The 16,451-nt window shown below is 41.4% G+C and overlaps 1 protein-coding gene across 1 annotated transcript in view; it reads left to right on the top strand.

The window, feature by feature from the left end:
* Nucleotides 1-16,451, top strand: part of LOC139474007 (small subunit processome component 20 homolog) — an 85,720-nt gene that overhangs the window by 13,671 nt on the left and 55,598 nt on the right. The window contains exons 8-18 of the mRNA XM_071256866.1: nucleotides 68-127; nucleotides 1,981-2,058; nucleotides 3,835-3,996; nucleotides 4,872-5,027; nucleotides 6,191-6,325; nucleotides 7,539-7,616; nucleotides 8,352-8,536; nucleotides 10,897-11,019; nucleotides 12,620-12,717; nucleotides 13,737-13,845; nucleotides 16,188-16,338. Of these exons, the coding sequence (XP_071112967.1) occupies nucleotides 68-127; nucleotides 1,981-2,058; nucleotides 3,835-3,996; nucleotides 4,872-5,027; nucleotides 6,191-6,325; nucleotides 7,539-7,616; nucleotides 8,352-8,536; nucleotides 10,897-11,019; nucleotides 12,620-12,717; nucleotides 13,737-13,845; nucleotides 16,188-16,338 (1,335 nt within the window). The remainder of the gene's footprint in view (nucleotides 1-67; nucleotides 128-1,980; nucleotides 2,059-3,834; nucleotides 3,997-4,871; nucleotides 5,028-6,190; nucleotides 6,326-7,538; nucleotides 7,617-8,351; nucleotides 8,537-10,896; nucleotides 11,020-12,619; nucleotides 12,718-13,736; nucleotides 13,846-16,187; nucleotides 16,339-16,451) is intronic.

Raw genomic sequence — 16,451 nt, 5'->3', positions numbered from 1 at the left:
TTTGAGTAAAAGGTTTGTGAAATGTTTCAGGTCTGCATTATCATGATTTCACTTGATTCTGCTGCAGGTGAAAGATCACAGCGGTTTCCTGGATTTCCTGTTTTCTACACTTGAGGAACACCCTGATGTGAGTCTTGTTGCCACGGTTACAAAACATAATCCAAAACATGTTACATCTCCAGTGCTTCATGACTTTTGTACATGCTGTGTTCCTCCATCCCCCTGTGAACATCTGGGTTAGAATCGGTCTTCAGCAACCCATGCCTGTCTCCCCCCATGAAGACCTGGGTTAGAATTGGTCTTAAGCAACCCATGCTTGTCTCCTCCCATGAAGACCTGGGTTAGAATTGGGCTTAAGCAACCCATGCTTGTCTCCCCCATGAAGACCTGGGTTAGAATTGGTCTTCTCCAACCCATGCTTGTCTCCTCACTAGAAGACCTGGGTTAGAATTGGTCTTCAGCAACCCATGCTTGTCTCCCCCCATGAAGACCTGAGTTAGAATTGGTCTTCAGCAACCCATGCTTGTCTCCCCCCATGAAGACCTGGGTTAGAATCGGTCTTCAGCAACCCATGCTTGTCTCCCGCCATGAAGACCTGGGTTAGAATTGGTCTTCTCCAACCCATGCTTGTCTCCCCTCCATGAAGACCTGGGTCAGAATTGGTCTTCTCCAACCCATGCTTGTCTCCCCCCATGAAGACCTGGGTTAGAATCGGTCTTCAGCAACCCATGCTTGTCTCCCCCCATGAAGACCTGGGTTAGAATTGGTCTTCAGCAACCCATGCTTGTCTCCCCCATGAAGACCTGGGTTAGAATTGGTCTTCAGCAACCCATGCTTGTCTCCACCCATGAAGACCTGGGTTAGAATTGGTCTTCAGCAACCCATGCTTGTCTCCCGCCATGAAGACCTGGGTTAGAATTGGTCTTCAGCAACCCATGCTTGTCTCCCCCCATGAAGACCTGGGTTAGAATTGGTCTTCAGTAACCCATGCTTGTCTCCCCCCATGAAGACCTGGGTTAGAATAGGTCTTCAGCAACCCATGCTTGTCTCCCCCCATGAAGACCTGGGTTAGAATTGGTCTTCAGTAACCCATGCTTGTCTCCCCCCATGAAGACCTGGGTTAGAATCGGTCTTCAGCAACCCATGCTTGTCTCCCCCCCATGAAGACCTGGGTTAGAATCGGTCTTCAGCAACCTATGCTTGTTTCCCCCCATGAAGACCTGGGTTAGAATCGGTCTTCAGCAACCCATGCTTGTCGTAAGAGGCGACTGAAGGGATCGTGTAGTCAGACTTCCCATGTTTGATCTATGTCATGTATCCCAATTGTGTTGATTGATGATCATTATGTCAATCACTGGATTGTCTGGTCCAGACCCGATTATTTACAGACTGCCGTCATATAGCTGGAATGTTGCTGAGTGCGGCGTTAAACAACAAACAAAAATCAAACAAAACGTTCTTCAATCTCCAGTGAATGCACATGGCTGCTTTATGATGTTGTCTCTAATTCCACCAAATGGATCAAGACATCGACGTTTCCACTGAGAGGGAATCCAGACAAATTTACTCACAGATTCCATCACACAAATCATGCACCTCGCACTAGTTCATCTGCGGCATGTGCTATAACATTGCAGGCGTCTGCCCTGCAGTTTACTGTAATATCAGGCAGCGGTGGGGGTTGCACCAAGTTCATTCATACATGGTGTAAGGCTCATTGGACGTCTGTGGTTACACCTGGCCTCCTTTGATCAGCTCTCTGAAAGTAGGCACATCACTGTTACACTACACATGGCCATATGTATTCCAGGTTGATGGAGAAGTGTAGTGTATGCAACAAACCCATGATGTTTGGTCAGTGAACATGCCTAAGAGTATTTGATATCATGTTGTTTTGGTGTTTAGTTGATTGTGTTGATATGTTCATACTTTCTTTGTAAGAGTATTGATGTCTATAGCATGTCAATATCTGTCCATCAGACAGCTGAAGGGGTCGGCCAGCTGCTGTTTGAAATGATCAAAGGAGTGAAGAAACAATTCCACAGCACAACAGAAAAGGTAGGTCTCAATAAAAGTCACTTGTTACACACAGTAGCTGACTGTTGTTTCCTAGTGCTAGGGGTACTTTGATCCCTCTCATAGAGTTATGAGTACTTTGATCGTTGTTGTCGCGAGGCTGTGGGTACCAGGTTTCAATATGGTTCATTCTCACTGTATGGCTATGGAAAGTTTCCTTAAATGTTTATCCCACTGAAATGAAAGAGAGATAATGTCTAGTATTTGGAATCAGTTATACAGACTGGTACTGTTGCTTGTTAACATTTTTGAGGTTGCGTGATTAGAAAACATGCTTTGATGAAAAGTTGTTTTGACGTGTCCTGCATGTGGATGTCCTGTGATCAGTGCCAAGTACCATATGATCAGAGTTTAATGAGATTGAATCTTGTTCAGTTGTTATACACATGATACAGTAGCTTTAGGTTGTTTGATCACACTACTCGAGCTATGGGTAATTTGATCCTTCTCATTGGGCTATGGGTACTTTGATCCTTCTCATTGGGCTATATGTACTTTGATCCTTCTCATAGAGTTATGAGTACTTTGAATCCTTCTCATTGGGCTATATGTACTTTGATCCTTCTCATAGGGCTATATGTACTTTGATCCTTCTCATAGGGCTATATGTACTTTGATCCTTCTCATATGGCTATATGTACTTTGATCCTTCTCATAGGGCTATATGTACTTTGATCCTTCTCATAGGGCTATATGTACTTTGATCCTTCTCGTAGGGCTATATGTACTTTGATCCTTCTCGTAGGGCTATATGTACTTTTATCCTTCTCATTGGGCTATATGTATTTTGACCATTCTCATTGGGTTATAGTTATTTTGATCATTCTTGTATAGCTATAGATACTTTGATCCTTCTCATAGGGCTGTATTGTTTAATCAGTCCAATAGGGTTATAGTGATTTTGATCATTCTTGTTTTGCTATTGGTACTTTGATCCTTCTTATAGGGCTGGCTATATGTAATTTGATCATTTTCATAGGGTTATAGTTATTTTGATCATTTTTGTATAGCTATTGGTACTTTGCTTTTTCTTGTCTTGCTATAAGTACTTTGATCCTTCTCATAGGGCTGTATTGTTTAATCAGTCCAATAGGGTTATAGTAATTTTGATCATTCTCAGCATGCTCAAGTCACAAGCCTAAGAAGGTTATAGCTTGGTACTTTAATTATTCTCAAACGTCTGTATTCATTTTATTCATTATCATTGGGATGTTGATATGTTGATCAATCTCATTGGATTATTGGTACATTGGTCATTCTCATTCTCAGACTATAAACTAGTGATGATTCCTGGGCAGACCATTTTAGAATCTTCAGCAACTCAAGCTAGCTGTTTGTTGTAAGAGGCGACTAATGGGATCATCTGGTAGGGCTTGCTGACTTGGTTGATGCATGTCATTGTATGCCAGTTGTGTGGATCGATGCTCATGATGTCAATCACTGGACTGTCTGGTCAAGACTCGATTATTTACAGACCGTCATCATATAGCTGGAATATTGCTGAGCACAGTGTCAAGCAACAAACAAACAAACAGTATCACCTGTCTCTGGCTTGCTATAGGAGCTGAGGCTTGATTGTGTACAGGCCACGGTTATATAGCTAAAATATTGCTTACTGCGATGTAGAACAACATTTGTTCAACCAACAGCTTTCAGTTCTCAGCAACTGTGTGAAGTTTTGTTCTAGGATTCTAATCATTAAATCAGATTCTCATGGAAATCTAACACGAAAAGACTGTCAATTTATTTACTTTGCAGATTTTCCCAGTCATTCTGTCAAAGCTAGGGCCAATGGAAAAGTCTGATTCCACCAACAAGTTACCATGGCAACTGGTGGAAAAGTCCCTCATCCAGATGATGAAGTCCTGTGCTGACCACACCAACAGAGATCACATCGCCCCGTTGTGGAGTGTCCTACTGGTGAGTGAGGCAGAATGCATGTGATTGTCTCAGTCAGGCCACACTTATACATTGATATAAATTTTTGTGTCTAAATAACATGTTTTACATGTAAGGCTAATAAAAATAATAGTCTTGGTTCTCAGGCACCGCCCCCATCATCATAAAGTTGGCAGCTTGTTTCGTTTTATTTCCATTTTTAAGAAAAACTTAAAAATCCTTAAAAGTATTTAAATACTGTATTCCAGTATTTCACTCATCAATGAATACATCTTTGTAGGGAGGCCCTTTCCCCAATTGCGTGGATCGATGCTCATGATGTCCATCACTGGATTGTCTGGTCCAGACTCGATTATTTACAGACTGCTGTCATATAGCTGGAATATTGCAGAGTGCAGCGTTAAACAACAAACAAACAAACTTTGCATGTAGAAAAGCTCTAACTATTACATTCCTGACTGCAATCTGAGTTTTATATACCCCAAGCATCAAGTTCTGTTAACACCACAATACAGGTTACTGACAGAAGATATCACAAGGAGCAGTTTGCAATAATTTCCTCTCACCAGGGTCTACTTGCACAAAGGGATCTTTGCACTACAACTATTCTAAGCCTAGGTTAAAGCATGGGAGTTACGATCATCTTAGCCCTAAGATCTCCTTGTGTAAGTGGGTCCAGCTGTCTATTGCTTGTCATGCATGTCATAAGAGGTGAGGGGGCACTGGTAGCCCAGTTGTCAAAGGTCGTGCAATTTGCGATGCACAGTTGCCTCCCTTGGGCAACCTGAAACCTGTAATTGTGGGTTTGAATCCTGGTTTGTCCCGATTATGTTTCTAGGTTTGTCAGCACCATACTCGTCCCCTCACGTCTCACTTTTGTTTTCACTCTCCTCCAGGACTGCCTTGCACACCTTCAGAAAGAGTGTGTCAAGGTGAAAGGTCAAAAGCAGAAGGTGAAGGCTGAGCAATTGTGTCGGCTGCTGCGTGTGACGTCTGTCTGGCTCGACCACCACCAGGGGGCGCTTGTCTGTGATGCATCACGAGTAGCAGAGGTGAACGTGTGGATTACTATGGTTATATTGTTTGATGTAACTTTAACCACATACCTGTTAACAGATTCAGCTAAAATGCATGTATGTATGTGGTCATATTTTCAGACATGGTGCATCAGGGGGAAAAGCGTCACGAAAGCTTGTCACCTGTGCTTTAAAAAACATTATCATACCGCCATGTCAGAATGATGAGATCTGATTGTTCCTCGTGATCTTGATAAAATACTGTGTAAGCCTCCTTGGAGGGGAATAAATTCCTCTCCAGGAGCAAGTCAGGCTGCATGTGTATTTCTGAGAGACAGAATAAATCCCTTATACCCCTATTCAAAGCAAAAAGCCAGTGTCAGTGAAAGTCACATAACCTAGCGCAAGCTAACCTTTGCTCAATCGGCTCAGACAGCTGTTTTCTATCAATTTTGGAATTTGAATTCTTTTACAATGTTATTAAATCATGTCAGTAAGATAAATTCGTTGTAGCAGGATCACTCGGGGTACATGGGGTTTTATGTGTCCATTGTTTGGTTTTATACAACTTGCCTCCGGCTTGTGGCATAAAACCTAACACGGGACACATTAAACCCCATGTACATTTCGTACTACAACTATTGAAAGGCGGCATGGGTGGCCCAGTCGTCTTAGGCACCGCGATTTGCTGTGCATAGTTGCGTCCCTTGAGCATGCCAGAAAGCTATGATTGTGGGTTCGAATCCTGGTTCGCCCAGATTATGTTTCTAGGTTTGTCAGCACCATACCCATGCTTGTGGGTTTCACTGAAGTGGTAAACGTCTGAGGCCTGCATCACTTCGGGCTTTACTCGCACATTAAGCTGACACGCCGTGATAGAACTGGAATACTGTTAAAAGCAGCGTGAAACCCAACCCACTCACTATAATATTGTAAAAACATTTTACAAGACCATATGTATTGTTGACATCTTGAACATTTCTGAGAGCTTTTGGGCTATTTCAAATGATTAACAATATTTTGCAAAATGTGGTTACAAAGGTGAAGGTAGGTAACTTTCACACTTACACTTTCAGTTATATGAGCTAGAAGGGCATGAATGTGTGTTAAAATCTTTGAAAAAAACATGTTCTTAGAAACTGATAACTGCTTTTTAACAAGAAGCCTTCAGCTTTATTGTTTGTGTTGAACCTCTGCAGGTTTTGACTGTGCTACTGAAGACGTCTGTCCAGCCGGAGTGTGTTGGTCAGCCCCTGCTAACTGCTGTGTCAAGTATCCTGGTCAATCTGAGTGACCGATTGACTATGGGAGTCACAGCCAAGATCCTTGCACAGGTACTGTTGGTGAAGGACAACATCACGATGGAGACAGTGTTGATTTATCGATGTAAACTTCTTTTAAGTTGACATTTTGGCACAGATACTGGTAAAATGAAATGACTGATCAACAATTTATTAGGACATGGTTATATAGCTTAGTGTTCCTGCAGTCTTTTGAAACTAATAGTCCTAGTGGACTGGTAACTCTTAAAAATATTACCAGTCCTCCATAATTTTTGTCTATTCCAACTTACATCAAATAAAAACATGAATGAAAATTACCTGGTTTTAATTCTTACAACATCATGTTCAGTGCAATGACGTCATCTCTGAAGTAACTTAGCTAGATCTACTATCATTCACACAAAGTTCAGTCACAGGTTTCTCTTCTTGTTGAGATTTTGAGGCTGTTGCTACAGATATGTATTTAACCTTGAAGGAACCGAAATGTTATTTCCTTGCACTAAAAATAGACACTGAGAAACCCTGTTGGGTCAACAACATAGATTTATAAGTGATTATATTTGCCAGTCAACAGGGACTGGCAGTCACTTGAATTACTGATCCAAGCCTAATTTTACCGGTAACAAAAAACGGTAATTACCAGTAAACGGGAACACTGTAGCTGAGAGTAACATGTACAGAGATTCACCAAAACCACAAACAAGGGTGACAAATGATGACGGGGATAAAGCCTTGGGACGAATCATTGGGGTGAATCCTTAGGACAAGTCCTTGGGACAAATCCTAGGGTTTGTTTGCAGTGTCTAGTTACAGTGTGGGATTCAAATGGATGGGATGTTGGTAGGCTGATGGGATGGAGTAACCTTGGTTACTGCAAAGTCACTTCAGTGGAATATGGATAAGTCAGACAATGTCCTCTGTGGCTGTTTTACAACAGATAATGATGATATTATTATTTCACATCATATCCCATCATCTAAAGCATTGTAAAAAAATATGAAGTTCTATGTTCTATACTACCCAACAGAAGTTAAAGAATGCCCAATTCTTTCCTCATGTTCATATTACTATGACAGATTAAATGTAGTAATAAGAAAAATTCAGGTGTTCTAACTATGAAAAAAATTGGGTGTTCTTTTACTTCTTTGAGTAACATGTATGAAACATTTAGGCATTTGAAAATGATTTTGAATTCTTGGGTACTTTGCCTCCTAATGATGACAAGATGAATGTTGAATGTCATCTGTATCTTCATCTCCCCCAGGTGTACATCCGGAAGTTTCCTGTGAAGGATCTGAGTGTGTTCACCAAGTCGTTGTATGACCTCTTCATGTTTGACAAGGTACCGCTTAAGTTCTACTGATATCACACCTGTGCAGATCCGGGGTAGAATAGATCTTCAGCTTGTCGTAAGAGACAACTATTGGGATCGGGTGGTCAGGCACGCTGACTTGGCTGATTCATGTCATTGTATCCCATTTGCGTGGATCGATGCTCATGACATCAATCACTGGATTGTCCGGTCCAGACTCAATTACTTACAGACCAATGTCGTATAGCTGGAATACTGCTGAGTGTGGCATTAAACAACAAACAAGCCTGTTTCACAAAGTGGTCGTAATCCTACGCCTATAGAAACTCCTACACACCAGTCATCTGCTATAACTGTCGTAAGTATAGGACCTACGACTAAACTAATTTCTATACTTACGGCAGTTAAAGCGTAAACTTACCTCTCATATTGGCAGAAGTAGCGTAGTGCCACGTCTAAGCATGGCAGAACACAAGGACGTGGTCATTGAGGGTGGGCTGACTAACTGTTACATTTAATAACGATCCCTTCATTCAAGACTGTTTTGTTCCCGTGGTTTGTTAAAGTTTTTGAGATAACAATAAATGTATGAAGAAAGAGGTTTTAGAGCTGTATTTCAGTGATTTCGTTATTTCTTACTATTTGATGTGGTGTATCGTGATGCCAGTCGTACCGTCAGTCTGTATTTCAATACGAATCGTATTGCAAGATAGCAGGCGATACTCAGCTCTGTTGTCCATTGAGTAATCTGTTTCCTGACTCCAGGACGTCTTGCCCAACCTGCTCAGTTACATCCAGACCCACATTGGATGTGAAGGGTCAGAGGTGAAGGACACGCTGCTGGCTCTGGTCACAGACCTGGTGCTACACAAGGTCAAGGCTCCTGTGGATGGTTCTCACCTGTCGGGATTCAAACCAGTCACACTGGATTTCGGGGCTGGAGGGAAAAGGTGAGATCCCCCTTTATAGGGCAGTTTGATAGCTTTGTGGTTAAAGCTTTCTCTGGTCCAGTTTGGCCTAATTTTGATTCCCCACATGAGAACAGTATATGAAGCCCATTCTTGTCATTTCTAATACCTGAAGTTATTAATATTTCTATATTGCTAAATTGCTGATGTTATTAATATTGCTGTAAGTGGGCTTAAGTTCTACTCAGCCCACTCTCTGCTCGAGATTTCCCTGTCCAGTGATGACATCATCCTTGCGCACTCAGTGCTGGCGATGTTCCTGTGAGCGTCGCTAGTGTGCCGACAACCTAGGGACCCGTGTCTGTCGTGTTGATGGAGGCGGGGCTGAGGACAGCTTTGAATTCACACAAGAATAATTTCCAAAGAGAAAATGAAAACACCACCTCTAAAAATGATCAGATGAAAAATATGTAGTGTTAATCAAAACGCTGTTGTTAACCAGTAAAATTGTCGAGATCAACAAATGTCTGGATGCGCAGACAACAGGTGTATACTAGTTTCCCTTTAGTTGTATAGAAACATTCCTAATGGTTATCTTCAGGGTTTCGTTCCTGAAAGCGATCGTAGCACTAAGAGGATCGTATATCCCATACTTTAATATAGACTTAAGCTAGTTGTAGTGCTACAATCGGATTGTTCTAAAAGTCAAGTAAAATTCTGTTTGGTTTAGTCAGCCCAGCTAATAATACTCCATTTAACATTAGAATCTGAAAATGACAGTTCTGGCTTGTAGACTAAAACAGTCTGGCGCAGTCATAGTGATTTCATTAAGATTGTTGAAGCATGGAGTTTGATGTTAGTGTTCTCTGCTATAGCTACAGTATATTCCTTGATGAGTAACAAAATTTAAGGGTATAACCTGACATATATAGGATCAATATACATGTCTGACTTGGCAAGTTAGCATCCTGATTGTAAAACAAGATGTAGTTTCAGTACAAGTCTTCTCTCCTCCCAGTTTTATGTGCCGAGATTTCCCTGTCCAGTGATGACATCATCCTTGCGCACTCAGTGCTGGCGATGTCCCTGTGAACGTCGCTAGTGTGCCGACAACCTAGGGACCCGTGTCTGTCGTGTAGATGGAGGCGGGGCTGAGGACAGCTTTGAATTCACACAAGAATAATTACCAAATAGAAAATCAAAACACTTCCTCTAAAAATGATCAGGTAAAAAATATGCAGTGTTAATCAAAACGCTGTTGTTAACCAGTAAAAATTGTCGAGATCAACAAATGTCTGGATGCGCAGACAACAGGTGTATACTAGTCTCCCTTTAATTATATATGAACATTCCTAATGGTTATCTTCAGGGTTTTGTTCCTCAAAGCGATCGTAGCACTAAGACGATCGTATATCCCATACTTTAATATAGACTTAAGCTAGTTGTAGTTCTACAATCGGATTGTTAAAAAAAGTCAAGTAAAATTCTGTTTTCGGTTTAGTCAGCTCAGCTAATAATACTCAATTTAACATTAGAATCTGAAAATGACAGTTCTGGCTTGTAGACTTAAAAATTTTGGCGCAGTCATAGTGATTTAATTAGTATAGTTGAAGCATGGAGTTTGATGTTAGTGTTGTCTACTATGGTTACAGTATATTCCCCGATGTCTGACTTGGCAAGTTAGCATACTGATCGTAATATAAGATCTAGTACAGGTCTTCTCTCTCCCAGTTTTATGTGCCGAGATTTCCCTGTCCAGTGATGACATCATCCTTGCGCACTCAGTGCTGGCGATGTTCCTGTGAGCGTCGCTAGTGTGCCGACAACCCAGGGACCCGTGTCTGTCGTGCAGATGGAGGCGGGGCTGAGGACAGGGAACGCACTTGTCCAGATGCTTGATAGCTCACCTGTACAGTGCCAACTGAAACAGCGTCTATCTTGACACAATTTTGACACAGATTCTACTACATCGAACCCAAAATGTATAAAATGAATGTACTTTTCAAAAATTCATGATAAGGAACCTTGAGAAAATTGTCCTAAATTCTGTAAATCATCATGTCATTGTTTAAACCTGTCCAGTAACACCTGTCCAGTCCTCTTATTGAATTGCACACATATTGCTACCCTAGTGAATCTATATATTATGAATTGCATGCTTGGCAAAGATGTTTTTGTATCTATTCCATATTTTTATGTATTATATTGTTGAAATAATTTCTGAAGCCGCTGACAGTAGCCTGAGTGTTAATAAAGTTCAGTTCAGTTCAGACACACAGGAAAAGTTTTGGCCAGTATCACCATGTTTACACATATTTTTTGTGACCCAAAAGAGATTTTTCAGGACAGCTATGAATTAATGTGTGTTTAGTAGTCTGTAAGATTCATGTGATTTCTTCCAGTCGTAAGAAGCTGTGTTTCCAGGAGTACTTGTTGTCCATGCTGGAGACAAGTCTTGATGAGACGTCGGACACCAGCTCACTGGCCAAGTTGTGGGCTGCACAAGTCTGTCTGCCACACTGCAGGTAGGAAGGACAACAATCTCAGATTAGCATGGTTTTAAATTTGAAGTTCTACCAACCCAAAGTTTCATAAACATGGTTCTTGGGATTCTGGGTTTGAATAGGTCCCAAGACGTAAGTGCTGGTCATAGGAGGTGACTTATGAATCATGGTCCACTTGCACAAAGTGATCTGAGCGCTGAGATAATCGTAACTCCCATACTTTAACATAGGCTTACGATAGTCTTAGCGCTAAGATTGCTTTGGCCAAGTGGGCCCTGGGGTCCTTTCCATAAAGCGATTGTAGTGCACAGGCTTACAACTGTAGTGCTACGATGTCTGTGGGACAGGGCCTTAGTAGTCAGGCTTGGTGACCTTGCTGATTGCATGTCATTATACCCCGTGCTCATAATATCAATCACTGGATTATTTACATGCCACCATCTTAAAGCTGGAGTGTGACGTTAAGTTACAAACAAACAAACATGGAATACAACTGAAAATATGAGAACAGTCTAATGTTCATCCTAGTAACTGTTAACTGCATGAAAATGCTTTTTAAACTTGTCACACTAGGTGACGTGGGGAGAGAGAAAGACTTGCCCTTGTTCAAATGTTAGACAATTTCTTCCTGAAAACCAGTTTTCCTTTACACATTTTAACCTTACTTTTGCTTTTGTTGTTGTAACCTGTCCAAACATGTAGGTGTGGTAAAATATGTCCTTGTTATTGGTGGAATGAACCTTTGTAGTGATCACATATCTAACAGTGTTGGTGGTGCAGTATGTGTGCAATCTCATTAAAATCAGATCTTTGTTCTCGCTATCGCTAAACAAGATCTGAGGACATCCCATTCAGGGTCACGTCAGAACGACCTTTCATCCAACCAATCAGTGCGTCGCTTACCAGATCATGAAAATGACAGTCGTAATGTGTTTTCAAACCATGCAACCACAAAATATTTAACAGAGGGTATTCAGAACGAGAGTTGCGGGTTTTATGATTATATCCATACAAACTAGGCCATCTATAAGCCATTCCAGAATGTTCTTCTTATCAGTTTTAATTTTTTTAATCGAGAATACGTCAAAATATGTTTCTAAGTGTAGTCGCCAGTTTGAAACTAGTGTCGTAAAGCTCGAGAAAGCTGCCTTTTGATTGGCTAATGTCGATTTCTTGTCAGTTATTTCATTGGTCGGTCAAAATTTGCGAAAGGTCGTTCTGACGTGACCCATAATGGGATGTCCTCAGATCTTTGTTTAGCGGTAGCGAAAACTAAGATCTGATTTTAATGAGATTGAGTATGGGTGCTGATTATGCCTTGTCTTTAACCCCACGGGGATTCTGATCAGGGGGTCAGGCTCCGTGACTTGGTTAATTATGCATCATCATACCCTTGATTGATGTGGGTCATCATATCCCAATTGTATTGGTTGATGCTCATGATATCAATCACTGGATTGTCTGGTCAAGACTTGATTATTTACAGACTGCTGTCAGATAGATGGAATATTGCTGAGTGCGGCATTAAACAAACACAAACATTAAACAACAAGCAAATGAACTTTTTTTTACTCTGTATGTATGCTAAACTATTATGATGATGTTTACCTGCTGTGAACAGACCAGTGGACCGAGATGCTGCTGTGGAGAAGATGAGGATGGTGTGGTCAATGCTGCTGAAGAGAGAGGCTGCCGAAGATGATGACTCCGCCTGTAGTAGTAAGTAGACTACCTGGAGATGTCACTTGAGGAGCCGGCACCGTTCTAGCTAACTGCCACAATTCTAGTTTCAAGGGTCAATAATGTGTTTTTACCGGTATGTAAAGTTGATTGTAATTGTTTACTGCAAGTATTGCAAATGAACCATATTGTGAAACATTTTATAATTTAATAGAATAAATTACTGATAATTGCCTCCTTTTTTTAAAATATCATCAGTACAATTTTTATTTCCTTATTAGCTCCATACATGTTTTTTCGCTCACCAGAATAGCACCAGTGAATGTAACCACCAAACCTTGTACTAATATGAATGCAACTAACAAAGATATAAGTAAATACTGTAAATCTTGAAATGCAAAGCATGAATTAAATGCAAAAAATGTGAGTGGTCTTTGCTTGCATTATTAAACATCGCATTTATATCAACGAGAAGACAATTTTGATAGCAGAAATACCAACTTTGACATACGCTGAAAACAAACAACTCGGTATTCCACACCACTGTTTATTGAGCAGCACTGGTAACAAGTATATTAACAATGTCATTCAAACACTAATTACATCTTGTGAGTTGTCACTGCTTGTGTCATCACTGATTACAACTGCGAGTCCAGGCAGACACCACCCACGCAATACAGTGTTTTTGTTCTTTGTGTTTGCATCATAGGCCGATACGAGCCAGCGAGCATGTATTATTTTAGTGAAAGTACTCTACTCAGCGCTAATGATCGCTGCTATTTGGTGTGTGATTGGTTTGATGTAAGGTTGGATTAAGGTGAGGATTCTCCTGTAAACCTGACAGAGGACATTTTCTTGAGATATAAATCCGCTGATGCTTGAGAGAAGGGGGTGTCGCATTCGTATTGAGTCACATTTTTGGCTATGGGCCTGTGGTGGCATTCTTTAGGAGACACATTAATTTCTCGATTTACAGTAATCCTGCAGTTTGATAACAAAGATGGATGTAAAGTGCAGTTTGATACTGACTATATAAACTGTCTTTGCCTCTATTCCAGATAACTTACTTTTTGTCATGGAACAAGTTATAATGACAATGATACTCATGAATGAAGACTCAGAGATTTATACTTGGCTCTCGTGGGAAGACTTGAAGACTCTACTCAGGTGGGTTTAGCAACATGAGTGACCTTGGTCTTGGTCCAGAATCCCATTGTTACCACCACACAGTACCATTGACAACCACCAGTCTTCTAACCAATATCACTGGTGGAGGGGGTGGGGTGCCCTGGTGGAGGGGGTGCCCTGGTTGGGGGATGGTGGTGTGTGTTGAGGGGTGCCCTGGTTGGGTGGTGGTGGTGTGTGTTGAGGGGTGCCCTGGTTGGGTGGTGGTGGTGGTGTGTGTTGAGGGGTGCCCTGGTTGGGGGATGGTGGTGTGTGTTGAGGGGTGCCCTGGTTGGGTGGTGGTGGTGGGTGTTGAGGGGTGCCCTGGTTGGGTGGTGGTGGTGTGTGTTGAGGGGTGCCCTGGTTGAGGGTGGTGGTGTGTGTTGAGGGGTGCCCTGGTTGGGTGGTGGTGGTGTGTGTTGAGGGGTGCCCTGGTTGAGGGGCGGGCCCTGGTTGGCCCTGTACCACAAAGTCATCGTAACCTCCAGACTACCAATGACAGACAACAGTGTTATAACCAAGATCACTGGTTGTGGTGTGGTGGGGGGGGCTGTTGACGGGGGCCCTGGTTGAGGTGGGGGGGGGGGGGGGGGGGGGGGGGAGTTAAGGTTGACACTTTATCAGTAGCGATATGGCTCTTTCTCACTTGCTCATTCATTTCTGATAGAGATTTCACAAATCTCATTAAAATCAGATCTTTACTCTAATGAAAACAGCTCTGTGTGTCAATATCTGACAGCCTCTCCATCAGCTGTCTCATCAGGTGAACTTTCTATTCAGCCTATCAGCTTTGAGGCATGTAAATTATCGGTACAAGCCAGCATTTAAAGCAGCATATCTGATTTCTCGAAAACAAACGTGAATGGGCAGTTCAGAATGGCGATATGTATGCTAGATATATACTACTCCCAGTTTGTTGAGGATCAAGTTTTAATAATATCAAAAAATTATCCAAGACATAAGGATTGAAATATCCCAGTGCACAATGATTGGGTACCCTATAGGTCCACAATTTCATGATAAACGGAGATGCATGCCAGTTATGGGCACAATGTGCACAAGGTATTTGAAAACCTGTTTGGATGTATCGTGACAGAATTGTTTCACATCATTATCAGAGAGCACAATAACATTTGCAACTGAGGATTGCAACAATTGAATGCATTTATGCCTCTCGGTGTCAAAGATGTCGTTTGACGACCGAGTTAGGCAGATGCATAGGCATGCTTGAAACTGGGTCAACACAAACGTCACATTACAAACGTGTCAGTCACAGTGTGATCAGCAGGGCATGGAATCGATACCAGACGTTTGGATCAGCTACCCACCGACATGCAGGTTGTCGACAGCGTCCGCGACACAGCGTGAAGACAGGTTTCTCCTAATTGCAGCAATGTTTTTTTTAACAATAAATATTTTTGTGGCAGGTGATCTGACTGATGATTGGTCACATGGAGTTTGTTGGCATTGTGTGACACATGACTTTGGTTCATTAAACATGTCTTCCCACAATAATGTCTATGGTTCTTTCAATAGATGCACACTTTTTGAGTAGTATATGTTGAAGATATTTGATTCACCCCATCATTTCTGTGTACATCTGCACCCAAAAGGATGTGCTGAGATTACTACTATTGTGGAATACTGTAAATCTTGAAATTAACACGTCTCCAAATTAGTACGACTTTTGACCCCCAGCCAAAATTGTGCCACCCCCCACCTTATCCCCAGTGGAATGATACATATCTATCCAAACAAACAAGGTGACTGATATAAATGTTCCATCATTGTCCATAGGCATATATGATGTCTGCATTACAGAAGTACTCTAGCTTACATCTTGTGACGGAAGTCAGGATTCACTTGTCCTTCCCTTGGTTGGCAATTGTATAAACTTCTAATATATTTAAAACAAGTGCTCTACTTCCAAAACTCCACACTCCAAATCTTGGCTATGTTCATCCATCCTCCAACTGTAAGTCTCCACACATTTAGTTAATTAATTCACTTACAGTTCTTAATTGAAAAATAACCCAAAGTTAAAATGTATCCAGTTAAGTGTTTGAATACATTTTGAAGAAATAAATGCAAAGTTTCATTAATGCGAACAAAGACCACTTGCATTTCTCACATTTAATTCACACTTGCGTTAATTTCAAGATTAACAGTATTTGTTTTGGTTGGTTTTTGTTTACGCGAAACAATTCTGAAGAAAGTTGAAGGAAATGAAACTATCAATGCTGTGGAAAGATGACATATAATTGGCTCAAGAACAATCAACAGGTTTGTGGACACACACTTTGATTTGTGATGTTTGAAAATGAATGACCATTCCTCTTTTCCAGGAAACACCCAAACCATGGGAATGTTCTCAAAATGGTCAACTTGTATTTGAGTCAATGTGCCCTTGACCTTCGGGATGACATTGTGTCACAGGAATGTCTGTTGGAGTTACTTCCCTTGCTACAAGTCAATCTGGCATCATGGTCAAGTCAAGTAAGAATCAGTTCATTGTCTGACTCCATGTTATCACGGCATCGGTAAATCTCGTAATCCACATACCCTGTCGCCTGCCTACTTATGCAAATCTAAGCACGTTATTTCATCAT

Source organism: Haliotis cracherodii, unplaced genomic scaffold, assembly GCF_022045235.1.
Source record: "Haliotis cracherodii isolate W230 unplaced genomic scaffold, xgHalCrac1.p SCAF_3, whole genome shotgun sequence".
NCBI lineage: Eukaryota > Metazoa > Mollusca > Gastropoda > Lepetellida > Haliotidae > Haliotis > Haliotis cracherodii.
The sequence above is the reverse complement of the archived record's forward strand: the minus strand, read 5'-3'. Positions and strand labels throughout refer to the sequence as shown.